Below are 27,895 nucleotides of genomic sequence, written 5' to 3'. Positions count from 1 at the left end.
AGCGAGCGTGGTTCATGGAACGCGTCCGAGCGAGCGCGGCGCGACACGGGGTATCCCATGCGCTCTGGCAGCCCGAGTCACGATGGACGGCCCGGCGATGCGCTGCAAGGTCGTGGTGATAGGAGACAGCCAGTGCGGCAAGACGGCCCTCTTGCACGTCTTCGCAAAGGACTGCTTCCCAGAGGTACTGTGTTTCACCGGCACCACGGCCGGCTTCGTCGTCGGCGTCGTCGGTAGTGGCTCAGCGGCGGAGCGGAGCGGCTTCGCTGAACGGACGAAGGGTTTTTTTTTTTGCGAGTTCAAATCCTGCTGAAGGGGTTGAATGAACTCGGACCATCACCCGTCCGCGGTCGATAAAATAGGTGCCGCTTTGTGGCGGAAGTCGACGGTGGTTGTTTTCTACGGATAGAATGTCCCACCCGCCGGAGAAATGTCGAATGCCCAGTGCTCATTTTGAGCAGGAAATCACTTTCACCTGACTTTTGATGAGTCATTCATCGCCGGACGAAGTGCCGATTCGAGTGGTCGTCCTTACCCCTCGCGACGTTAACAGCTGCCCACCTTGAGCTCAGCTGATATTCATCTCCGCATCTTCACGGCGGGCCGCCCTCCCTCTCTCAGGCTCGTTATCTTCGTGCCATCATTCCCTGAGCTGTGCCACATTTATTGGGCTTCTTAATACGACGCCGTGTATGCAAAGCGGACTTGCGGGCATACTCGATTTTTATTTGTGCGTGTGGCGCCGCGATGGCTAGCTGTTAACTACCTCGCCTGGTATACAGGAGGTCGTGGGTTCGATCCCGACCCTGACGCCTGCTGTATATTTGGAGTTTGCATGCCTCTCTCCAAGTGGTCGCGTGGATATTTTTTTCCCTCCGCATATAGAAGCAACATGCGTTCAAGTATTTGGCTGCCGTAAGCCACTTCATTGGGCTATCAATTGTGACCAGTTCGCTTCCGGAAAAGAGCTACATGGCTTAGTGGGCTTTATCTGCTAAAATAAAAAAAATATTTAAATTGTTTAGTTTTAACAATGGGTTAAGGAGCTACGGATGCCAATGTCGAGGTTAGCTCGCCAACGACGAGAGGGCTTTAAATTCAGTTCGTGTGGTTTTGCCATTTCTTCTCCCTCGTCGGAGGAGCGCTGACAACAGCGGGTTTATTCCACGCTCAATCGTTTGGGTTGCATGGCCACGCAATTTCAACGCTCTGCGCAGCAATTGCTGCGATGTAGAATTCTAGTCGTGGACTCGAACTTTTGCCGTGCAGATGCCCTGTGGCACTCGCTCACCGCTTGCTCTCTTTGAAATGGCACGGAAGAGGACATTTCGTGTGCGCCATGTTTAGACGGCAGCTGTTAGCTCTTAATGACTTAATAATCTGCTCTTAAACAAATTGTGCAACAACAAAAAAAAATCCCCGCAATTAAGGCCATTAAGAGCGTTATTCTTATTTAAGCTGACGGGTTTAAATTGGCCAGCCTAATGGACCGTATAATAATATTGAATCGGAAATGTAATAACTACCATGATTAGGGGTCGCGGTAGCTTTTGTCCCTTTTTAAAGTCACTTATAATTTATTAAAATATAAAAATACGGCCTTCGAAACTACTCGATAGGAGATTACCAGAACATTCTAAATGGGACCGCACGACGATATAGTCTTGGCACTCAGAATATCCCGGATGACAAAAGACGCATCATTAAGCAATTACTATGCTTAATGAGGGCGGAGCGGTGGCGCGGTGGTTAGCACGCTGCAGCCACGAACACGTCCGGGCGACCCGAGCTCAATTGCCACACCACGTGACATCTGGAACTGGTCCTGGAACCCGTCAAAGTCCCACGCCGACCCCACAACCCATGCACCAACCCACACGGACCAGCGTGGTGACGTGTGGTCAAGCAGCCCTCACAACCGCCACGTGGATGCCTCCATCCAGCAGTGGATTGACAAAGCGTCGTACATCACGGTTATTGTCTAACGTGGTTTAGTGCACCCCCCTCTCTCCCCGTGTTTTTTCCCCCCCCCGGCACCCCCCTCTTAGAGGTAGAACATTTGCCTGAGTTCGAAAATGAACCTGGTGTACCTTAAACGCTTCCTGTTTAAAGAGATAAGTCTACTTAGAGGCCCCCCCTCCCGACTCTCCCGTCATGCTGATGTTAATCGCGCGTGTATGCGCCCTCTGATGTGATTGCTGATGTTGGTTCAATGAAAACAAAAATACGTGGTTTAGTGGTGTCGCGTGTTTGACGTGAGCCCTGGTGCCATCCATGAGATGAGGGAGAGGGCCCTGTCCAGCTCCCCTCCCCTTCTTCTCTTCGTTACCTGGCGTTTTGGGCCTCCGTGGGGGAGTGTTAAATGCGCAGTTGCACCGCCTGCACGCACCGTAGCTGACGACAGCCACTGTTTGCACCCGAGGTCTATCTCTGTCTTGCGAACGGAAACTACTTTTCGCTCTCGCCCTGGTTTTACTCGCAAGGTTTTACGCGGGGCAACTTTGCGCGCGCGTACCGTGCACATGTCTCATCTCCCCCCCCCCCCCTCCGTCTGCAGGGCTACATCCCGACGGTGTTTGAGAACTACACGGCCAGCTTCGAAATCGAGAAGCAGCGGATCGAGCTCAACATGTGGGACACGTCTGGTGAGGCCGACGCACCGGTTTAATTTACCCGCCACGCCACGCCAGACCACGTCTGCTGCCCCTCGCTCACAGTGTGTTGTTGTCCGATTAGCACGGTCGGCCCGCGTACGATGCGAAAGAAGTTCAACAAACATACGGTGTAGGTACAAACGTAGGCACGTTCGCGGAACGGGAGGGCTCTCGTTTTGAAAGGGCGCCGCAGCCACCCTCCGCTGCGAGGGTGGCGGCCGTGTTTAAGAAGCGAGCGCGTTATTGAAGGACGGCCCCGGCGCTCGCCTCGTGGGAAGGGGGCGAGCAGACGGCCCCGTCTCGCTCTGAATGGGGAGGGAAACGTTCTCGGGATATTAACGGTTCGTGCCGATGATCGATCTCCGTCTATTCGTGCCGCATTGATCATTCACTAAATGCGCTGTGGCCAAAAACGGTCTTTCGCCTTTGACGTAAAAAAAATATAATCATCACCACAGCCCCGGTTTTAAAAGCCGCCGTGAGATTGCCCTCCGGCCTCCCATTATCGTTCCGTGGCGCTTCTTCTGCCGGTCCACAGAGATGAGCAGATGCTCTCTCGCTCCTCGGCTCCGGCGTCTCACTCACACCCCCCTGGTGCCACCGTAACTGTATCTAGGGGCCCATCTGCTCATCTTTGCTTGATGAGGACTGATCGGTGGCACATGGAGAGGTTCGTGCCGGATTTCGGGATTAAGCAAGAGGCAGCTCGGGGTGAATACAGCACATGCCCTGTACGCCGCCAAAGCTATCAAATGTCTCGTTCTCCCCGAGTCTCAAATTGAAGACTCATTTCTTTCGAACTGTTTTTTTTTGTGTTGAGTTTGTTGTCCTTCCCCGCACCTCCGATTAGCACGGTTGGCTACGTACGGTGCGAGATAAGTTCAACGTACATACATGTCCTCCCAGCATTTCATCTGCGATCTGCGAGTGCAATTATTATCCTGGGATGGGGTGAGTGGGTGGGGGGGTGGACAGATTTATTTATCTTCACGGAAAAGACACGACAAGCGCAGGTTCGGAGATAAACCGGCGTGACCTTTTGATGGGCCTGTGATGAGTGTCTCTCGCGCTGCGGACGCGGACGGGATGTCACCGAGCTCGATCTGTGTCCCCTCTTCTCAATGGGCTCTGACCTTTCTCCATCCACGGTCCACTCTACATCATAGGCATGCTTGGCTGCAGTGAGCACAGGAAGACAGGCTCGGTGGCTAATTGGCGATTAACTCAAGTGAATGCCAAGTGCACACCTCCATAAAGGGGGCGGCGGGCGGGGGGGGGGACCTGCAACAGTGGCTACTGCTGTTGAATAAAATATTGCATTCATCTTGCATCCATGACTCGCACACGTTCATGGCCAAGCAGTAGTGGTAACGGTCCATGCTAACTGAAGAGCTCTAGCAAAAAATAATCACTCGCGGGAGAGCGCATAATGGCAGCTAATGATGCAACGCCAGACATGCTGTTAGCATAATGCCCAAAGCAGATCTCTTGAGAATCTCAGCCCCCCCAAAAAAATGTTTTGCTCTTCAAAAACAAAGAGGGTAACAGCGGGGGGCAGGATTGAAACGATGTGGCAGCCTTACAAGCAATCGCATCGCCCAGCAATACGCGAGACATCATTCATTTGGGATTTCAAATTTGCAACCGAGACGATTTCCCGGACAATCGGTGAAGAGTTCTTTACGGAGGTCAACGCGACCGCCTTCACGCGCGCTGAAGCATCCCGTTCCGAGGGTTGGTGGTCCGCTGATACGTTATTTAAAATTGTGCGTTTTTGTTATTGTTGTTGTTCCAGTTGGTTCCGCTCGCTTGTTTCAGCTCTTTACCCATCGTTAATTGCAGGATCGCAGGAAGCCGGATGACACGGCACTCGTTCACATCAATTCGCGCTTGGCTAAAGCACGCACGCACGCACACGCACGCTGCAATTTAAGCACACCGGGGGTGGGTGGAGAACAGATCAGATAAAGCCTTTCAATTCTACACCCGTTGTGGCTGTGTATATATATTTCCCGCTCACCCCGTAAACGAATAATCTCCCCAGCTGGTGGTGGTGAGCATCGGGGGGGGGGGGGGGGGGGGCGGCTGCGATGGCCAGCACGGTGGAATGTCCTCACGTGGCAGCGCGGCAGAGTCGGGAGAGGGGGTCAGAGAGGCCACGACAATCGGGGTCTTTGTTGTGCAAATCGTCTCGCATTGAGAGGGCACTTTTTTTTTTGTGGCTACCACGGGCTTTTTTTTTATCCTTGGCGAGCTTGTCGCTTTTGTGCAGGAGGAGGGGTGAGAACGACCCCCAGAACCCCCACACCCCGAGCCCTGGGGTGGCTCCGATTCTGCGCACCGCGCTCACGCGCCCTGGACCCCGACTCTTATTTGTGACCACCCGGAGGTTTTCGTCGAGTCAAACCCGCGCGTTGAGGCGCGGGCGTTCTGCCACGCAGCCTTCTGACGACTAGGTTCCCGCGGCCACGTGATGGACGTTGCAATGCGCAATTTATGAATAATGAAAGTGATTAATGACATCTTGGGAGAATTTGAGAAGAAAATAACGTTTTTCACGCAACTTAACGTGTTGTCCTTTCTCAAATTCAGCAATGAATTTTAATCACGTTTAATTACAAAGCTGGCTGGTTGTACCTCTCTTTCTCCCCAAGCTGTCCGGAGGTTGTTTTGTGTTTCTGTAGCTCGTTATTAATAGTTCCAGCAGTCACACATCCACACCCACGATAAATGTATCTTTTACGCAACGCTTTCAAACCTTGTCTCTCTCCCACACGCACCGCTCCGAAGCCTGACCCAAGCGATGTAATTATGGGCACTTTGGAAAATATCAGTCGCAATTTTACTCAATAAAACTTATGTAGTCCTCCCCGCTGCTGCTTTCTGCCGCTTCCGCTGTTGAAGCGTCAGGCAGGTGTTTATGAGGACAAGCTGAGTTTGTCCTCGTACGTTTTGCCCCAAATAGACACGAGACTGACATCCTGGAATGCCTTCCAGCCTTTGAAGTTACCAGGTATATGCATTACAATATAAATATTTCATACCAAATTTCGATTTAAAGCTTTCGTGACTGCAGGGATTCATCTTCTTGGTTCTTTCGGTAAAGTCACGTAGAAGGGATAAAATAAAATAAAAATAAAACATAATAAAATACAATTCTCACGACGTTTCGGCCACAACGCAAGCAGCCATCCTCAGGTGAAGAACAGATCTGTCGGAAAGACAGCGTCTGAGACGTGTCGTGAGAATTGTATTTTATTATGTTTTATTTTTTTTATTTTATTATTTCCCTTCTACGTGACTTTACCGAAAGAACCAAGAAGATATTTCATACCAATCAACTCGTTTGAAATGCATGCAGCTTGTTCAGGAAGAGGCTTTGGGCCACGGTGAGGTGGATACGATTTGAGCACCGTTCCTTGGATACGGTACCAAGAATCTGTAACCCAGCTTGTCAGAGGTTGAGCTCGCGGGTCAGGCGAAGATCTTGTTCTTTAGACGCGCATTTCAGGCGAGCGATTTGGCTCGTGAGAGGCAGTACAGCGAGTTGGTTCGCTGTCAAAGCTATTCAGAGTTTGAGTACCATTTCCCACAGAAATGCGTGGGATATTTTCTAAGCACTCAATGTTATTGTATGTCATCATAAAACATATTTTTGAGCAACCACACCTTTCGAATATAATATATAGCCTCAAGACTTATTGCAAGATTTTCCAAGGTGAATAAAGAACGAGGGGACACTAAGCGCAAAGCTGCGTGGGAATGAATGGTGGGCTCGTTCAAGTTCGCGACTAAGCGCGCTGTGGGGGGGTGGGGGGGGGGCGCCTTCGCACGCCTCCGGCGACAGCCCACACGGCGCTCAGCCGCCGCCGCGATGGAAAGCCCAAGTCCCACCTCGCCTTCCGTAAAAAAACTATGTCTCCACCGTCCCGGCTGCAGACGATGTACGGTTTCACTCCTCGGCTTCGGCAGAGGGGCGGCAGGGGGGGAGGTACGCGAGGTTAAACACTCGAACGTGATCCGCACGCAGGTGGAGAGCAGGTCTGTCGAGTAGACAGAGTCTGAATGGCTGCTTGCGTTGTGGCCGAAACGTCGTGAGAATTATTTTATTATGTTAAATTTGTATTATTTTATTATTTCCATTCCACGTGACTTTACCGAAAGAACCAAGAAGATGAAGCCCTCACATTGTCGAGGCGAAAAATGAAGAGTGGAGTCTCTTCCCGGCTTTTTCAGCTACCGAATGTTCAGTTCCCTGATAGAAGCTGGGAAGAAACTGGTTCCCAGCATGTGCAGTGGAATGTTGGACATCGTGCCGAATGACGGGCGGCACACCCTAGGGGTCTCGGCTCGAACTAATGCAGCAGTGCAGGTGGCATTCCGAAGAGGTGTGAGGGTGAGAGTGGAGAGGGTCGTGGGGTCACTCCGAGGGCGGGGGACATCACCGGCGCCACCGCCGTCGCTGTCGGCTCGCGACGCGGCCTCCGCACTCCATCCTGATGGCGGTGCCGTTAATTATTTTGGTGCATGCTGCAGTGAGTCCCTGTGGAACGTCTGGTTCCTTGTTGATCTCGGAATTATGTTAATTCCTGGACCGTGTGTGTGTGTGTGTCGCTGCCCTACGAACCCGGCGAACCGAGGTCGATCATCGCTCGCGATCACCAACACAAGTGACGATTATCTCCCCGAGCACGACTCCGCCTCAAATAAGTACCTGGTACAGTGTATAAACATCGCCGTAGGGGAGACAAAGGCGGCCGAGCTTGGTGTTGGCCACCCACTCCCTTCATAGATGCTCACTAATAGGACTTGCCCCAAAAGTCTGTTAAGGCTATACGGGGGATCTTTGTCTGCGCTTGTAGTCTCATCCGCTGCACATTATACGGAGTGACATTTCTGATTTATGCTTCTGCAAATGCACGTCGCTAATGCAAGCCAAGAAAAAATAACGCTTGAAACATTTCCCTATTCCATGACATTGCATATTGATCTTGACATGAAATGACAAGGCGATCACGAACAATGTACGCGGCGGAGCAGTGAGCGGGAGGATGATGAGCTCTCTGACGGCGTGTTTTGGTAGCGTTCCAAGGCCGGTACATTGTTGCGTTACCATTAAAGAAATAACAATTCGTTGTTTCGCGATTACATGTCGGCGCCGTGATTCATTACTGGACATTAGCTAAGTTGATGCGGCGATTGATAACTGTCATCTGTGTGGCGGGAGTGACTGGTGATTGAGAAGGACAGCTGATGCTTGCGCACGCTCCTGGCTGCATGCTTCACGTCCTGTCGGTCAGCCTCGGTGACGTAACACGGCGATCATTTTTTTGTTAGATTTCCCAGCCGTTGTGTTTTTTTTCTTTACTTTACACATCCCTTTGTCATTCCACTGCTGGACGAAAAGCCTTCCCATGCTGTGTCGGTCGTGGTGGCCGTTGGAATCGTACGTCAGCACCGCTGGTCAGTGCCGGTTGAACCTGCGCAGATATCGCCCGCGACCGATGTTTCGCCTTGGCTGGGGATCGAACTGCGGTCACCGGGTTCAGAGCCCGCTGCGTACGATCACTGTGCCGTGGCTGCACACATCCAAGCAATCTGGGAGGTGTCATTGGGATACATAATTTCGTTCATCGTGCATAAAAAGTGACACGTAGTATCAGTGGATTTTATTTGTTTGAAGTGCGTAGGTAAATATTCTTGTTAATTTATGAACGGTAATATTTTTTATTTTAATTGCCATAGCAGTGGCAGCAGCGTTGAAGCTGGCACATGGATTGTGCAAAATTAAATCCATCGCGCTGCGGAATAACACGAAACTCCGCGTGCAGTTTGCAGCAAAGCAGAAATAGTTTATTCATAACGAAAACATGTGAATTGACATTCTGAGCACGTGAAACTTATTCACCCAATTTCAACAGCGGTTGTTTGAATTTTTTTATTTACTTCGTTTTTTTTTTACCATTCTGGTGACTTGTCAAAAATAGCCGGGGCTGCTGGAATGCATTTGAGAGGCATGGGAAAATCCGGCGGAGCCCAGGAGGCCGCTCGTTCTCCATCATCTCGCCCTCCCACCCCTCGGGGGAGTCTGCCCAGCTTGAGCGGTGTTTGTTCTTCACAGAGCTCAGCCTGCACTCTGACCCTCGGTGGAGAAAACCTGCCCGCTAGCTCTGCGACGCGTCCTTGGTTGTTTGCGCCGCGCCTTGTTCGGCCACGGTGCCCCGACGATTCGCTCCCACGCGATAGGAGCTTCCTCGGGAACTGCTCCCAACGTGTGGTTGCAAAACGTCGGACACCGTGCGGAACGATAGGCGGTTTAACCCGACAGCACATCAGAGAGCGGCTATGCATTACAACGGCGAGAACCTATGCGGTAGAACCTGCTGTTAGTCGCGACCTTTCGCTAAAACTTCCTGCGGAGGGGCAGACGCCCCCGTAAGTGTTCGCGATCCCGTCCACCTGCTCGCTCGCCCCCGCCTTACCTCGTTCATTTTGGAGAACCAATTTTTTCCCACTTGTCTGACTTGATTGTTTATTTTAAGCCGATGACACAGTTGCTGCGGTGAAGGTCACCGTGCAGCTGCGTTCTTGGCTTTAGAAATAGCAGATAAGAGGAGGGTGGGCGCTTCTCACCAGGGCGAGGGAAGCAATCCACGGAGGTGGTAATACTCCGTCACATTGGCACCGATCATGCGCCGTGCTCGTTGGCAGGGACGGAGGACGCCGCAGCAAGGAGCAAAGGTTATCGCGAATCGTTGTTTAAAAAGTCGGCAAATTTGATTTCCCGCCCGCCCGCAGTGTCGTGGTGGCGTAATCGCATTTCACTGTGACCCTTGGGCCTTGGTCAGGGTGACACCATTTGCCGAGTAAATATCCCATTCCCACAGCCCTGCCAACTGCTGCCCGTCCCCATCTCCGCCCCCCCTTCCCCGCCTCCTCAATTCCCCCCCCATGTCTCGCGCTATTCGTGTTAAAATACTTCTCGTCCCGTGATGGACACTTAACCGAAAGAAAGAAAAAAACACCCCACCACTGCAGCTCGAGGCATTGATCAACCGCGCGCTGTCGGGGTGAAGGGGCAGCACTCACGGGACCTGCGTGGCCGTGGGCAACTGTCACATGACACAGAAAAGGGAGGAAAGTGACGGGGGGGGGGGTATTTCTTACAAACAATCACACGGTGCAGCTTTCCCAAGCACAGTTTGGGTCGTTATCGCGTGTTGTCACGCGGTAACGACCCCAACAACGAGCGGTAACGACCCGAACCACACGTGGTGACGACACGAACAACGTGCGGTAACGACCAGAACAACGTGCGGTAACGACCCGAACCACACGTGGTGACGACACGAACAACGTGCGGTAACGACCAGAACAACGTGCGGTAACGACCCGAACCACACGTGGTGACGACACGAACAACGTGCGGTAACGACCAGAACAACGAGCGGTAACGACCCGAACCGCACGCGGTGACGACACGAACAACGTGCGTTAACGACCAGAACAACGAGCGGTAACGACCCGAACCACACGTGGTGACGACACGAACAACGTGCGGTAACGACCAGAACAACGAGCGGTAACGACCCGAACCACACGTGGTGACGACACGAACAACGTGCGGTAACGACCAGAACAACGCGCAGTAACGACCCCTACAACGCACGGTAACGACCCGAACCATACGCGGTGACGACACGAACAATGTGCGGTAACGACCAGAACAACGCGCCGGAGAACTACGGAGCGGCACAACCGCAAAAACTTACACGGGAAAAAAAAATCACTCGGCGCTCCCCCCCCCTCCTGCTGCCCCCCATTTAGGTCCAAAGGCACCCGCTGAGCTCAACGTGAGCGGGGATTCGGCGTTCAAGGGAAATGAATCAACTTTGCGTGCGCTTCGCCCCGACAGGGGGACGCGGCGTTCTAGACACAACGCACACGCGGAACATTAGTGGGGCCGTCACTTAACCCGGATAGAAGGCAATCTGATGGATGCTGCGGACGCAAAGCGTACATGTCCTTCGCCGTTTGGAAAACAGCCACTGTTTAAGTCTTCGTGGCGGGATGAGTCATGACATTAAAATTGATTTTCCACATGAAACGTAGGAGTAAAATAATGAAATAATTACGCCTTCCAAATCCATTTTCTTTGTGTGTTAATATGACCATGTCAATAAGAAGGCCAAACTTAAACGGCTCTTTGCTTAGACGTTCGCAAATAACGCACGTCGGCCCCTGCCAATTCACTGCGGAACCAACATGCCGTGCAAGCCGCGGGGATTGTTTTGGCCATACTTCCCCATGCTGGTCAAAGGACGTTGGAGACAGGTGGGGGGGAGGGGAGAGGGGGCGGGGAGCACCAGTCATTTCGCCCGGGCCTGGAGTCAAGCGAGGGTGGCCAGGTTCACAGCGTAGCACGCGAACCATCGCGCCACTGCTTGGGAATTGTATCTAAAATTCGTGGCGATATTTTAGCCACGGCCGACAAAGGCTGGAGAGAATGAGTCAACCGCAGCATTGAACGTCACCACTTACACGCGATGTACGGCCGACGTTACATCTGCGCATGATTAATGGTGTCCCAACGCGGCAAAAGCACGTCATTAAAATCTGCCGCTGCCGCTGCCGCCGCTGCTGTTCCTTCCCTGTGCCCCGAGGGTCACCGTACTACTGACAACGTCCGGCCGCTCGCCTACTCGGACTCTGACGTGGTCCTCATCTGCTTCGACGTCGGTCGCCCCGAGACACTGGACAGCACCCTCAAGAAAGTGAGTGTGGCCCGCGTGTCCCCCCGCGCACGCGCACACGCACACACACGCACACACATGTACACACACGCACACACACACACGCACACACATGTACACACACGCACACACACACACGCACACACACACGCGGGCATAGGCACGTTCCTGCATCGGTGACAAGGCGGCAAAAGCGCAGGCCCCGCAATTGCTTTGCTCGCGCTGCTGCGCTCGAGAATGTTTTGGCCTACTCCTCCACACTGGCGCACATGTCTTGGAAGATGCGGGTGTACCCACACTTGACCCCACCACACGCGAGCTGCCAATCATCTAGCCGCGGTTTTGCTGGGTGGCGAGCGACGGTGGGAGTGGGGGGTGGCGGCAGGGTTCCAGCAACCTGCAAACCGCCGCGCCGGGAGATTGAACTGACCCAGCGACCTCTGGATCCCATGTCTAGTGTGCTACTCATTATATTCTTGGTTCTTTCGGTAAAGTCACGTAGATAGAAAATGAAAAAATAACACATACGGTCTTGCGATAGAAACGGCGTGGGTTTTTTGCTTTTATTTTAATTTTATTATTATTATTTTTTTATTGTATTTTTTTATCTACGCGACTTTACCGAAAGAACCAAGAATATGAATTCCTGCAGTCACGAAAATTTTCAGTCAAAATGTAACTGCTACTCATTACACAACTGTGGCAGCATCCCAGGTAGATACACGTACAACACAATCGCTCGTGCACGCGTGCCGAATTTAAACGCCGCGTTGCTCACCGCTGAGACAGCGACCCCACGCCGTGCCCGTTGCATCACAAGACGCGCGATGATGCATGCACCCGCCACACGCACGCACGCACGTAAGCGAGCAGTGAATGCCTTGGCCCCGAATTAAAGCATTGCCATGAGGAATGGAGCCATCACTTTTAATAAATCCGTTAATGCAAACCGCGGCCGGACCGTAAATCTCCACCATAATCCGGCGTTTGCCGTGGGCACGGCCTGTGCCTGCTTGCTCGTGGTTCGGCCGAGGTGGTCACACCGGCGATCGGGGCCACTGCCACGCGGCGGCACGGAAACGCCACGGCGGCGGCGGCGGCGGCGGAGTAGGAGGAGGCGTAGAACCTCTCGCCGCCGCTCTGTGTTGCGCACGCCGCCGGGGGCCGTCGTCATCGTTGGCTGGGAGGAGGGAGAGAGCGCTCACCGGGGCTGTTGGGCTGCAAGGTGTCGGCTGCGCGCTCGCGGAGCGGCGGTCGGTGTCTTTTTTTTGTTGTGCGAGAAGAAAAGAAGGAAACTATTGTGTGCACGCGTGTGCGTCAGCGCTTGTGAAAGCGGACCGGGCCAGGTGTGCCGCGATCAACATCCGCACACCTGTGCGCCGACGGCGTTTGGACGTTGGGACATAAATAGATGACCTTTCACCCCCTGTGTTTATTCCGCCGGGGTTAGGTTTACCGAAATTGAGTTTTGATCCTTTGTAAGAACAGCATTTCATCTATTCACGTGCTACAAAGATTGTTCGTTGCCCGAAACGTCACCCATTGTATACTTTTCATTGAGTGCCAGGGGGTTCATTGATGGATGTGTTGAGTTTTTGTTTATAGTTGGCGATGCTTGTGCACCTCCACCGATGCAGCTGCATCACCAAACAATTTGTTTAATTAATTTAGTTTCCTTAAATAACAACTTGGGGGAGCCTGAGTCGGCCGTGGCATTTAACGGATTATCGACAGCAAATGGCATTGCAGTGCAATTAATTAAACATCTCTGAAGCGTGTGCACGCACCCATTCAACGCACGTGCTGATGGAATAGAGCAATTAGGAGCACAATGGACAGCGCGGCGTGTACAGATTCGTCAAGAAGCTTCGGCGCAACGAGAGCCGCATCGTGCGAGGGATTGTGCGTCAAATCTGCCCGGGGCCGGCCCCACCGGAAAATTTAAACTCGCAGTCTGTGAAAGAGCTCAGCTGCATGCCGAGTAGACACGTTGGCCAAAATAAATGTACACCACCATCATGCTCGAGTGCAAAGCACTTTTGAGTGATTCTTCCGTTAATAAGGTCACTGTAACGAGTTTCAGGCTCTGAAATGCGGTTATTAATGATGTGCATCGTCGTGAGCATCGTCAGCAAAATCAATCCACTGCTGGATGAAGGCCTCTCCAAGTCCTCGCCGCATCGCTGCCAGTCCCGTGATGTGCCGATCCACTTAACCATCTGCACACCAGCTGCTTTCGCTGCTCCATGGCGGCCGTACCGTAGAGATGCGTTTTTTGTTTACAAAAAAGATTCAAAAAAGCCGTCGCCCGATAAACATTCACTGCAGCAGCACAGTTTTGCCGCAGCCGCATATTTGGAGTTTGCGGTGTCTCTCTCTCCCCGTGGTGGCGTAGGGTTTTCTCTGGGTCCTCCGGTTTTTCCCTCCACGTTCAGAATCAAAATCGCACGTTTAGAGTGTTTGGCTGCGAGAAATTTCCACGCGACGAGCCGCTTCGTCTCGCTAGTCATTTGTGGCCAGGTCGCTTCTGAAAAAGATCTACATAGCTCAGTGGGGGCTTACCTGGTAAATATTAAAAGTTTGCTTTAGTTTAGCTAAGATACCAGCGCTTGCCAAACGCGGTACGATTATTTACAGAGCCCTAAAGGAGTGGATTACCTTGCCGACGGATGGCGAGTAAAATTCTGTCGCTCGATGTAACGTTTAACAAAGAGGGTCACAGGGAACGGCTGCACAGCCGTCGTGTGTCCGACTGTCCCACAGCCGACGGCTGGCAGCTGCTGCTGAGATTGACTGCATGACAGGGCGGGGAGAGTCGCCGGTAAATCATTAACGAGCTCTAACGGCATCCATTAAGGGCGGCCCTTTGTGGGTGGATTCACGTGGATTTCCCACGTAAACTCGATAGCCCGCTGGTCAGCCTCGTGTTATCGTGGCGATATCCCCGGTAACTAGGGTCGAATTTTATTTTCGTGAAAAACGGAACCGAAAAGTTGAGGGTTTAATTTCAAGTGAGCGATTATTAGCTCATAAAACAAATCGTATGACCAGTCATGTACTATGGCAGCCCCTGTTTGTCAATCCATTGCCTCCCCATGCCTTTGTGGGTCATATGGGTCATTTGACCATACTTCATCACTCTGGTCAGTGCGTATTGATTGATGAAGGCAGTGAGCATAGTCGTGGAAATGTAGAATTACAGTACAACAATGGATTCTGCTTCACTGCCCTCTGCTGCCCACAACATAGAGCCCACCAGGCCCTATGGCAAACACCCATCCAAGTACTATCCAGGCTCAAGCCTGCTTACCAGCCTTGAAACATGTTCAATCCAAGTAAAAATCAAGAAGATATCAATTTACAAATATTTGTTTGATTATTGCTCCTCCAAACCGCACCAACCACGTGGTGACGTACGTTCAAATAACCCGCATGACCCGCACTGCATGATGGGAGACCCATCATCCAGCAGTGGATTGACAAACAAGGCCGTACTTGCGCATGTGTAGAGGTCACAGGGACCCCGTGGTGCCAAGATGTTAACTCCCTTGCCAGGTATACAGGAGGGCGTGGGTTCAATCCCGACCATGACGCCTGCTGTATATTTTAAATTTGCATGGTCTCCCCCTGGTAGTGTGGATTTTTGTCCGGGTCCTCCGTCTTTTCCCTCCACATTTAAAAATGTGCGTTTGGAGTATTTGGCTGCTGTAAAGTTCCACATGATAAGCCACTTCATTGAGATATCATTTGTGGGATGGTCACTTCTGAAAATAGAGCTGTATAGCTCAGTGGGTAAAATAGAAAAAAAATGTGTTTAGTTTAAATAGTTTAGTAATGATTTGTTTTACAATTTTCCAGGGGAGAACATTTGAGAGTCTGGCTTTAAAGTGCCCAATGTTCCCTTCCGCAGGCAGTCATTATCCGTTGGCTGTTATTTTGCCCGAAATTCAGCGACGCGGTTTGGTTATTAAGAAACCGGTAGCCGGAGGTGCTGCGTCCATCACTGGAAAACTATAAATTCGCTTTAAAGTTAAAGTTTGTATGAAACTGAAAATAAATCTGCGAAAATGTATCAATTATTACAATGCACCAACCCCAAGTGGCAAATTTGCCTGTTTATCTTGTGACGTTTTTTGTTTGCAAAAGTTTTTGGTGATATAATTTTGCATTTCCTTCCAATTACAGAACTCACCTCCCACTTTACCAGAGTGATAGCCGGCGGTTTGCGCTTCGCGGTACAATCTCGTCGAATGTGCCAAAAGACTTTTTTTATTTGTCTCGGTTGAATAATCTCCTCGTGTTGCCCTGAGTTAGCCGAGTTAGGCGAGTGAGTTTTATTAAGTATTTTTAATGAGCCGGCCAGGATTGGGCAAAAACTTGGCTCACTTTGCACCCAGGCAACTGGAGAGCACACTGAGGAGGCCTTAGAAAAAAGGTGTAATTTCAGATTATAGCGGTCACCTCGCTGCGCCGTCTAATCGGTGTGTCAAGCTCATTATCTCACCGTGACCCACCAACCCCTCATCCAAGCAGAAGCACACCTAGGAGAGGGGTGGGGGGTGATGCGGGGGAGCAAACGGGAGAGTTCCCCCCAGACATTTTAGACAGGCATTCTGCATCGTGGACCATTTTTTGTTATTTTTCATTTTTCATTGATGTAAAATTTATTTTAAAAATAAAGAGTTATTTTACATCATCGGGTAGCATTTCTGCATTCCGCACATTCTTTTCACGTGAGTTCCTCTCTGCTGCTTCCGGCCTTCCACCTCCTTCGCTGCTGCTGTTGTTGTTGACCGCATTACGCCAAATCTCTGTTTGCTGTGCCTTGCCATGTGCTCTGAGGTCTTCCTCTTTTCTGTCCAGCGTGTGTCAGTTTCCATTGCATCAGCTTTCGCGGTAACCTCCTTGCGGTATCCATCCCCAGTCGATGTCCACGAACAATTGTTTGACCCATCCGGAAATTTCTTAGCTGAACACGCCACTGCCTTCACGTCACGGGCACCTAAGTCACGCATCATCAAACCCGGACCATTGAAAAAAAAATAACCGTCGGTTATGATCTTCGCGGGCCTGACATTTGAGAATGTGGCCACCGCAGCGCTGCTAAGTGGCTCGTTTACAACGCGGCGGCGGCGAAGTGACTTCCACGGTGTTTATCGTTGTTGCCGCTGCTCTACAAATAAACTGCAGTTCATTTGCCCCATGTCAGGGCTCTGAATCTGCCTGGCTCCTAAACAGGCGATATCCCTTAACAGCTGCTCTCGCGCTCGCTTACTCGCACAGGTCGATAGACATCTGCTGACTTGTTGCGCCCCTTATCAGTGAAGTGTCCACCGAAAAATGCGACAATTGTGCATTCGTTTTTGAAAGAGGGCTAACCTCGCTTGCCACGTCGTTTGGCATGAAATGTTGTTTTGTATTTTTTTGTCCGAGCCACGGCTGTGATTGCGGTTGAGCTGTTATAGCCTCCACGACGCGTTTTTTTTAGGGTGCCATGGTGGCGAGACGTTAACCACCTCGCCTGGTATGCAGGAGTGCATGGGTTCGATCCCAACCCTGACGCCTTGGAGTTTGCGCGTCCCTCTCCCCGTGGTCGCGTGGACTTTTCTCTGGGTCCTCCAGTGTTTCCCCTCCACATCTAGACACATGCGTTTAGAGTATTTGGGCTGCAATAAATTTCCACGTGATAAGCCACTTCGTTGAGCTATCATTTGTGGCCAGGTCGCTTCTGAAAAAGAGCTACATAGCTCAGATGGCCATAGCTGGAAAAATAAAAACAGTTTTCTTTTAGTTTTTTAGTTCACGAAGGACCTCCCAGCGCGTGAAGCGAAACGTCGAATGCCGTGCGGAACATCACATGGCGCGACTCGAACAACGCATGGGAAGAGCTGCAACAGCAGAGCCGCTTATCCGGACCCCGTTCGCCTGTCCGCCTGCAATACTTTTATCGTAAAAAAAAAAGGGCACAGCGGGCTGCGACGAACAGCTGCTGCTCCTGCTGTAACGGCGGCATTCAAAAAGTAATCTCGAGAGATGTCGCCGGTGGTTGTGGAGATTCGATTGATTGGGTCACCCACGGTCTGCAGACAATCGCTCTCCATTCCCGTGACGCTGCGCCCCGCACCCTTGGGGGGACAAGGGCCTCTTGAGGGCACATCTGTCGGTGAGCGACTCTGAATATCCTGTTCACCACCTCCGCCTTCATTCAGGCGTCCTGACGACGCTTTGCATAATGCTTGCCCGACCGTAACACTGGACGCGCGCATTGAGAGCAATCGGAATTCCTGCATACAGTATTTGTGACATCCGCGCACCTGTACAGCCCCAGTTGTCAATCCACTGCTGGATGATGGTAGCCCTGGTACATGCCGGTCATTTGACCATACGTGTGTGTGTGTTCTTTTTTCTTGCGCCACGGTGGTCACGCATCCATGCCCTGTCCGGGGCTCAAACTCGCTGAGCTTCCGAGACTCGTGGCGCATCGCAGGCGGTTTTGTCCGCGGCCGTCGTCGGCGTACGGCGACGCAAACGTCGTTCGTTGACTCGCGCGCACGTCACGCCTCTTGCAAGGAGCTCGTGCGGTCGACGTCTCATCTCGAGAGTTTTGTTTTGTATCTCGGTTGTTCTTGCCCACAGTCGTACTCCTTGTTGGTGCGAGCTCGCGTCCAAGGCAGGCGCTAAATGTTCGTCTTCCACCACGTTAGGCAGTAAGCGGCGAAGCAGTTCACGCTGACCGCTGCCGACGCAAGGCTTTCTCGAACTCTAATGAGGTGCAAACCGACCGCACTCAACGCGCTGCTCCAACTACCGCGGGGGACGCCATTTAGAAGGCATCTCGTTGCAACAACTCTCCCGTGTGTGTGTGCCTGCTACTGCAGTCCAAAGCTCCCGGGTTGTGCAGCGAAACGTCGGACATCGCGCCGAGCGAAACTCAGCGGCATAACCTAAGAGCGCATCGGAGAGCTGTACAGTGGCAGAACCGCCAATGCCTACACAGTGGCATTTTATTTGAAGGCACTATCCAGACATGAAACATCTGGCGTATGGCGTAGATGTTTTTTTTTACAGCTATAACTGACACTTGACAGACTTCCCCAAGCTCTTTGTTCTATTTACGAAATTTGTTTATTGAAAAAAATGTACTAAGTTCATATTCTAAAAAGCCTGTAGAAAGGAAGCATTATTGTCCCTGAGTAGAGGTAAGATAGAGAATGATGGCGATCGTGTACATGTGTTGCAGTAGCTTGATCGTGCCGCATTGCGAATGCCGCCATTTGAAGTGTAAAACTAAACACGTTCACACTGCCACGAGTTGAAACCCGAGTAATTCACCGCAGTACAACTCATCATCACAATTCCCTCCTCGTCCTCCTGCTTCTCAGCTGGAAGTTCCCTTGCTGCACGGAGGTAGTTTGACCGCTCGGATCTTTTTTTTCTCTCTCCACGCACTCCCATTCTGTGCCTCTTCCCTCGTCACAACCCCGCTGTTCTCATATCTCGATCCACCGTATGCGTATTCTCCCTCCTCCTGCCCCGCACTGGTGGCAGCCCCCTCGAATTCCCCTCTAATTCCGTCCTCTTGTGTGCCCCTTCTCGGGCTCATGAAGGTGGCAAGCCCCTCTCTATACACAAGTCTGGCTGCCGCCTGATGAAGCTGGTTGTAATTACTGGTGAAACGTCGTACTCGGATTGTAAATGTGGTGGCTTTGCTCTCCAGCACACCGGTGTGCTGTACTCGTAACGAATTGTCATGTTCCGTTTACGTGACAAACCTTACCAATTGGGTGTGTCGGGTGGTGGCGAGTTTTACAACGCATTTATATATTTACGCAATCTAACCCGAAAAAATGCCTTATGGAGCCCCCTCTACGTCCATCCTCTCGTGTGCCCCTTCTCCGTCTCCCGAAGGCCGATACGTCTCGTCCCTTCAGCGCCTTGTCACGCCGGCGCTTTGCCCATCGCCTCGCAAACTGAAGTTGCGGAATTCCCTGACGGCACGCCGGTCGCCCCCCTTTCGTTCCCTGAGCCCCCCCCCCCACCCCCCGTCATCACTCGCAGCCCAAAATCTCCGCGTCCGCCTCCCCCATTCGTCCCCTTTACCTGGCACCGCACAGCCCCAGAACACGCCCGCGCCTCGGCGCGCCTTCTGGTGCGCGTGTGATAAATAAAATAAGTTGGTAAATAATTGAAGCGAAAAACGCAAGCGCTGCCACGACGCCGTCGGTCCCTTCCTGTTCCCGCGTGGCTGCTCCGGCTGCTGGCAGCTAGGTTTGCCACCAGCTAGGGATGCCACATGTCCTGGATTTCACGGATGCTCAGCAGTTCCAACAATAACACTGTGGGCTGGAAAATAAAATAAGCCCTGCTTCTGCAGCACACGTATCAAGGAGAAGAGCATTGTCCAAAACTCCGCCTCTCGTGCTATTTTTAGGGGCAGTGTTATTGTCGCCATGTGTTGAGTTTGTGTTGTTGTGTGCTAGTGTAGCGCTGCCAATGCGGTTATTGCAACAAAAAATACTTTTCCTTGGTAGCTCGTAATAACAATAACGATGCACCACTCGAGACAATACATGTACAGGTAGTACTCTTCTCTCGTGGTCTTGTGAGATATCCTTCTCGCCATAGTCAGGTCCTGGCCTTTTTGTCCCTGAAGAGGTGGAAATGCGACTGGCAGCGTGAGCCATCCGTGCGAAGAGTGGAACGCATTCCCCTGTCAATCCCCCGTGCGGTCGGTGAAGCAGCGTCCGAGTGTGCGGGCGGGGCATTTGTACCGGGGCCCATTAGCCTGAGGTGCTTGGGCACCGGGCTACAAAGGAGGAGGGGGGATTGGACAGGGGAGGAGGGACGATAACGAGACATATCTATTTATTTATTTGGGCGCCACAGTGGTATACAGAAGGTCGTGGGTTCAATCCTGACCCTGACATGTATATTTGGAGTTTGCATGTTCTTGACCCCGTGGCCAAGTCGATTTGCCTCCGGGTCCTCCGTTCCCCCCCCCCTTCCCCACGTTAATAATCACCGTCACGCGTTCAGAGTATTTGGCGGCTATACATTTCCACGTGACAAGCCACTTCGTTGGGCTATCGCTTGTGGCCAGGTCGTTTCTGAAAGAATAGCTCTATAACTCAGTGGGCCTTATCTGGTACAATAAAAATTGTTTAATAGTTTTTGATCGTTTATTTAATTGCTTGCACCAGGGCCCATGTTGACCGCACTGTGCCACTGTTTTAGTCATCCGTTCCCTACGCTACATTCGGATTTCATGCTTTCAATTATTAAGCCGTTCGCCAAAATGGAGCTCTTTCAAATAAATACAGGAAGATATTAGAGGTATGAAATATGTAGCAGTTGAACGCATGACTATGGAGGATGCAGTCAAATAATGCAGAGTAGAGTTTGCATTTGTATTGAAGACAATGGGCGTCGTAAATAAGCAGTCAATTATTCCCTTTATATTGTCAACCTCACGGACTCTTTATCAAGAGGATCCTGCTACACTGGGATGTTTGGCCAATTCTATTCATGTTTGTGTGGCATCACGTGACAGGACACCGTAGATTGGGGCGAAACCTCACAACCTATAAGGAGGGGGTACACTTACAGCTCCGCACAGATAATATTCGACAACCCATTGCCGCAACTGCCATCTCTTGGCCCCATCACAGCCTAAGGCTACAACTTGTGGTAGGCAGTACGAGCAAATCTCAACCCTCCCCGGCTTCCGAGATCTCGTGAGATTGAGCGTAGCATCAGAACGCGGTCTCCGTTATCTCCGCAAAACAACAGCGCTCTCCGTCACGCGGAGTCGGCTCTCGTGCCGACAGCACGCGAGTGCCTCGCACGCAATGCTGCCGCGGTCCCGGCGAGAAACCGCATCTGCTGACTTAGCGTGGGGGGGGGGGTGGCGGTTGTGCTCGGTGTGCAGTGGCAGGCGGAGTCGCAGGAGTTCTCCTCCAGCAAGGTGCTGCTCATCGGCTGCAAGGCCGACCTGCGCGTCGACCTGCCCACCCTGCTCGAGCTCTCCAAGCAGCGCCGCATCCCCGTCACGCAGGAGCAGGTAACGGCGCGCACGCCACGTGGGGCGGAGCAGGGCAGCACGCTGCCTCGTCCCATCCAGCCCCACGGCGCGACATCCCTCGCCCCACATCCCTACACCTCGCCCCCCACCCCTCCCCCCCCATCAGCCTGAGCCCCCACTCTCCCCCACATCGCTACACCTCGCCCCCCCCCCACCCCCACCACCACCACCACCCCCTTGTCAACCCACACCTCCGATGAGCATGGTTGGCTACGTACAGTGCGAAAGAAGTCCAACCCCGAGCCCCCTATCTACCCAGCAACCCACATCGCTACACCTCACCCCCTCCCCCCAGTCCCTGGAACGACGGCGAGCGTCACCCTGCAGAAGACACCGTGGGGTGTGGCCGGCGCTGGCTTATCGCCACGAGCTGCCCCACAGACAGGGGGACCCCCCGGCACCCCTAGCCCCCGCGCTCAGCCACGGACATTAAAGCGGCCCTGATGGGCTTTTGGATCGGTGAACGCGATTAATCGCACGTGTGTGGTTTGTAATGATTTTTTTTTCTAGGGTGTAATAAATACTCTTAAAAAATACATTCTTTTCATACCCAGCATGTGCACGAAACGATAAACACGCGTAATTACTATTTCCAAGTTAGGGATTTCACCTGCGGCTTGTATACATAATGTACAAATTATGGCGCGCATTAAATATTTAGAGTCGCAGGTGCCGTTTTTTTTTTATCTTGCCAAAAATATTGACATCGGGCCAGACGCAATTTGTTTGTTGGTTTTCTTTCTTCGTCATTCATTATTCAATCACCTAAGTTGCGTTATGCTAATATATTTCTTGTTGGTGCAGAGGGGGGTAGGGGTGCAGGTGGAGTTGGCGGTAGGGAATTGGGGGGGGGGAGCGGGGGGGGCGCAGGGGGGGGGGGTCACAAAACTGGAAGGGGTTTGAGGTGGTTCTGTGGCAGTGGGGGGACGATAGCCGACAACTGCTGCTGCTGCTACACATGCTGCTGCTGCACATGCTGCTGCTGCACATGCTGCTGCTGCTGCACATGCTGCTGCTGCTGCATCAGAGGAATGTAAAGGATATTCGGCCAAACAAAGGCGACAAGTGCGTCGTGCCCTATCAAAATAGAAGTCCTAGCAGATGGCGGAGCAAAAGTTCGAGACTGTCAGATATCATTAAGCATCAGCACCATCATCGCCCTCTCTCATTTCACCGTTAAAGGAGAGACACTTAGCCACACCCCCCCCCCCCCCCCCCATTTGATCTTCCCATTTTGATTCAGAGCTCTGGAAACCGTTTAGCACGAGGGAGGTGCGCGATATTCCTCAAGTGTCTCCTGAGCGATTGAGAAATTAAATTAAATGTACGTCGGGAGAGCAAGAGCGATGAGAGGATTATGATGTAATTTTCGTGGAGTTGTTGTTATTATTGTTGGAACAACATCGGGCAGTTTATCACGTCCTTCTGCCAAATTGATTGCTTATCACCATCTAAATAATTTTACTTTCTGAAAAAAGAAGACCCCTATGTGTGTTTTAAAATGATCTCCAATGCAGCTTACAAGCAGGGCCACGCAGAGAGAGCGGAGGGGAGGTGGCGGAGGGGAGGCACAAAAGTGAGCCCCACTCCAGGCCTGTCGGTGGTGGAATTTGAACAAAAACACGCGTTTCTCGAGTATTTAGCTGCTATAGATGTCCACGCAATAAGCCACTTCGTTGAGCTAGCATTGGCGGCTAGGTTTCTGATGAAAAATAACTAAAAGCTCAATGGGACTTACCTCGTAAAATAATAATAGTGTAGTATTTATTTATTTGTGGTTTGTTGACCTTTCCTATACTTTGCACTCTAATTCTTTTTGGCATTGTTTGTTGTTGTAACTTTCTGACCCGCCCTGACGGGGACATCTGTGAAAAAGACCTTCATAGCTCATCGGATTGCCCGAGGATACATTGGGGATTATGATTGATTCTGGAATAAGGTGGCCCACACCAGCTATTCCACCACGGGCCTCCAGAAACCTCTGGCTGGCCCTGCTTGCAAGGGAAGCAAACGCATGCCACACTACACATGTTTGGTTTGCTTTGTTTGCACAGCAGTCAATGCCAACTTTGAAACATGTTCTGTTGGCTTTGTTTACACAGCAGCGGAATGCCTTGGTTTAGGTGGATATCTACCGCACAACACGGGGAGAATGAACTTCAGTTAATAAACCAGCCTCACGACGGGGAATTTAACCAGGTCACAGGGATTTAGAATGACCTATCGGATTTTAACAAAGACACCAAGGTTAAGATGGTATCTCCGTTTTCTCTGTCGTCAATACCTTCACCTGCCAGTCTGTACAAAGGCCCTCATTGAGCTGGGCACTTTCTAATTAGCTGTGGCTTGTACCATTTCTAGTGAAGGGTGGGGTGGGGGTGGTGGTTCTGCTATTGGGTCATTCTCTCTCCCGGTCACAACCCACTCATCCCCCACCTGCCCTTGGTCCTGTTGAACGTACTTGAGCATTCCTGCTGTGAAACGTAAAGCAAAGATGGCTTTCGGTAAAAGTGCACTGTTGTGAATGATAATTAATTCATTTTCATTCAATTTCAGTGTTGCAAAAATTGGCGCACGAGTTATTTTATCCGGGTAGAATGGTAGCGCAGTGGTTAGCGCGCTGCACTACAAACCCGGCAAACCTGAGTTTGATTCCCAGCCACGGCTAGCACGAGTTTGATTCCCAGCCACGGCTATCACAAGTTGGATTGCCAGCCATGGCTAACACGAGTTTGATTCCCAGCCACGGCGAACACGAGTTGGGTTCCTAGCCACGGCTAACACGAGTTGGGTTCCTAGCCACGGCTATCACAAGTTGGATAAGCAGCCATGGCTATCACGAGTTGGATTGCCAGCCACGGCTAACACGAGATGCGAGCGATATCTGTGCAAGCCCACCCTCTCCCCCCACCCCTCTTCACCATTCCACATTGACCGGTATGTTGAAGTTATGGCCTTCATCCAACAATGGATTGACAAGGTCCTGAAATTATTATTGCTATTATTTGATTTATTTATGTTGTTATTTTTATTACTGTTTGTAAGGCACCCCTGAGAACTGCATCCAGTGTTTCTACCCCACCACCCCCTCCCAAGTCATTGCTTCTCTCAGCCCTGGCAGCTTGGCTTACCTTGTCGGAGCCTTTGGGACCATGAGAATCATTCAAATGAATGGGTCTATTGAGCTGGAGTGTGGGACCCGATGCCCCAGAGAGAGCTGCCAGAGCCTAGGAAGGCTTTTTGAACGCGTTTCAAAGCGTCGAGTTGCTTGCATCAGAGATGGCGAGTGAGGGGGTTCGCAAAGTTAACCAAGAATTTTGCGCCGTTGCTTGGATAAGCATTTTTGCCAAAACAAAGAAAAAAAAGCAAACTCATTAAAACAGAATTCAATACATTTTCAATTTGTCCTCCATACACGTTGAAATAACATGGTCGCGCTTCTCCGCAGCAACGCAATTATGGACTCTGTCAGGATGTCAGGAACTGTCCCTCTTGGCTCTTTACAAACGGCGCCCAAGGCGAATAAAAATCCCACGAAAACTCGCCACTTCCAGGCGTGCATTTCAGCAGGGTCCATCCGGGTTGGCCACCAAAAAAGTACTTCCACACCCAGCACACCACATCCAATTTACCTCTCCCAGTAACCTACCACTGATCCCCCACCAGCCCTTTTGGCTTATCGTTATGAGCCACCTATGCCAGTCTTCCAGCGACCCATAAAAACAAATTCCCACCAGTAACAACACATTAAGTATACCTCTCACAATGGCCGCGACTCCTCATCGTCACTTAGCCACTTCCAGTCGGCTCGACAATGTTCAATTGAGAAACCAAGCCCTGCATTCGCCTCCCCCCATCAGTATTCCTCGTGCATTTCCCCCCCCCCCCGCTCTCCGCTGAAAAGTATCCGCGTTAATTACAAAAGTCCAATTCTTTCTGAGCGTCTTTCCCCTGGGAGATCGGCCGCCCTGCCAAAGCGCCCGGGGGGGCCTGCCGATGTCTCACGCCCCCGACACGTGCCGTCCGCAGGGGGCGGTGGTGGCGCACCAGCTCGGCGCGGCAGCCTACGTGGAGTGCTCGGCGAAGCTCTCGGAGAACAGCGTGCGCGACGTCTTCCACATGGCCACGCTGGCCGCGCTCGGCCGCCTGCCCCGGCACCTGCTCAAACGCGGCCGTTCCCGGCTCGAGGCGTCCACCGCCGCCGCCGCCGCGTCCCAGACGCCGCGCGAGACTCCCGTGCCACAGCAGCTCGTGGCGCGCAAGGAGCGCGCCAAGAGCTGTGTGCTCATGTGAAGGAGCGCCGCAAGGCCCCCGCGGGATTGACGGATCCGCGCGCCGGAGACTCGCGGGATGCACCGCAAGACGTCGTGAAGGACCTTCCCTCCTCGCGTGGGCCGCGGTTTGATGGATTGAGGGTTCTCGGAACCCACCAGCCTGCCCTCCCCCCGCACGCACCGTGAGGTTCAGTCGCTTCACTGTAAGTGCCGTGGGGGGGGGGGGGGCGTTAAGAGCCAGATGTTGCCGATGGGGGTTCACGGATAGCTAAACGCGTCGTGGTAATGTGAACGAAAATATTTTGTATTGCCGAGGTATCCGTGTCTCTGTGCGTGTGTGCGGACCCGCGATCTGACGAGAGGGCGCGAGTTCCATCGCACGGGAGCTCCTGGCGAAGGAGGTTGCCCCTGCCGCCCCCGCTGACCCGCCCACGCGACGTTTAGTGTGCGAAGTGTTTGCAGCGGCGGTCATTGCGAGCAAACTCGGAACTCGAGTTGTGAAGATGGAGCTGCCGTCACGCGGCGATCTCGTTCCACTTCTCGCGGCGAGAGAGGCGGTATTTTAAGTCGGCAGCGTTGGTGTTCAACACAAAGAAGAGTTACGTGCAATACAGACGCTTGGTGTGCTGTGGCTTACGCGTCACCCTACAATCACCGCTCCAGTAACAAAAACTTAGATCGACCGGCCGTTCCAAAGGTATAGTTTGCCGAGACGATTAATTCACCTCAAATCTATCCATCGTGTTAAATGTGCCGCAAATTTTGAATGTGTTTTATTTAACAGCTTCTTGCTGCTGCTGCTGCTGATGCTGCTGCTGAAACATAACTTCTAGTTAGCATTGCTGTTCGTGCGTGTGTGTGGTCATGCGCGTGATATTTATATGAGGATAGCGTTATTGTGACCGTGCAGTGATGCGACATGTAAATCGGTCAGCCTCGTAAATCGGTCAGCCTTGGCAAGACAGCACCGTTGTCACCATTTTTTCTCTCGGTAAATTACACTTCAACAAGGAAACCGCGAGCGTGTCATCTCGCGAGTTAATGATGCTTTTCACGCGGTCTTGCGGACGACGCGCACATTGAAAATGTACGTGTCTCTTGAGTGTTGGTATACCCCTTTCCGCGTCAGATCCTGACGGCGCATTTCCATGACCACTGGGAAATGGGGTGGCTCGGTTTGAAAACCAGGCTTGCGTTTTCCAGGGCGATCCAACCAATACCACTTTTTCCACTGGCACATTCGAGCCAGGCAAGTGGGAGGTTTTCCATCGGCTGCAGGAACTAAATTAAACTATTTTATTTTACCAGGTAAGGCCCGCTGAGCCACAGAGCTCTTTCGTCAGAAGCGACCTGGCCACAAATGATAGCTCAACAAAGTGGCTCATCATCGTGTGGAAAGGTCGGGGTCAGCAAGGGGTGGTTAGTGGGGGAGGGCGGTTACTGTACCGAGTGCTCGGTCCGTGCCAGCTTCGTGTCTCATCAAGTGATGGTGGGTGGGACACGGATCCCAGCGCAATCCGGGGCCGTCCCTGCGCCGGTTGGTCATGGAAAGGTGGCGTCGGTAATTATGTGGCGTGTCAGTTCTCGTGTCGTCTTCACCTGATATTTGGCGAGAATCGGATGAAGCAAAATTACACTCAAATAAAAAAAACCGCGTCATTTGAGGCCCATTGTCTGGTTATGCTTCCCTCTGTAAGCATCACGTACGCGACGGAATGCAGAATATTGTCGTTTTGTGACCGTTGCAAAATATTAAAACAATACAGTAGTAATAATAAGAACAGTCGATGTGCTGTTGGCAGGATTTACGGCGTCTTTAACATTGCGAGCGTCTGTGGGGTTGAGAAATGGATTGTCAGCCATGGGGCAAACCAATGTCTTGCTTGTTGCTCAATTGCGAATATTCACACGCATATTTATACAAACTAACGAACTGCCGTCACGTCTGTATGCCGCTTTAAAATGTTTTTAAAAGAAATGCAATATCTAACTTTTCACACCCCGGGGGAATAAATGTCAAGTTCTCAGCGGAGCTTAATCATGACAGGGTAAAACACCTTTAGGGGACGCTTATTTTGACAAGGTCCCATAAAATTGGGACCTTTATTTTGATGTGTTGGCTGCCTTCACACA

General features: G+C 51.8%; 1 protein-coding gene across 1 annotated transcript; it reads left to right on the top strand.

Annotated features, from left to right (window-relative positions):
* On the top strand, positions 1-27,427 carry LOC133344762 (rho-related GTP-binding protein RhoN-like). The gene is given in 6 exon segments (XM_061554899.1): positions 1-184; positions 2,558-2,645; positions 11,318-11,331; positions 11,333-11,428; positions 21,336-21,467; positions 25,518-27,427. Coding segments are annotated over 6 exon segments (696 nt in total). The 5' UTR covers positions 1-82; the 3' UTR covers positions 25,782-27,427.
* Positions 27,428-27,895: the final 468 nt, after the last annotated feature.

Source organism: Lethenteron reissneri, chromosome 20 (assembly GCF_015708825.2).
Source record: "Lethenteron reissneri isolate LAM-NWPU_2019-01 chromosome 20, ASM1570882v1, whole genome shotgun sequence".
Taxonomy (NCBI): domain Eukaryota; kingdom Metazoa; phylum Chordata; class Hyperoartia; order Petromyzontiformes; family Petromyzontidae; genus Lethenteron; species Lethenteron reissneri.
The sequence above is the reverse complement of the archived record's forward strand: the minus strand, read 5'-3'. Positions and strand labels throughout refer to the sequence as shown.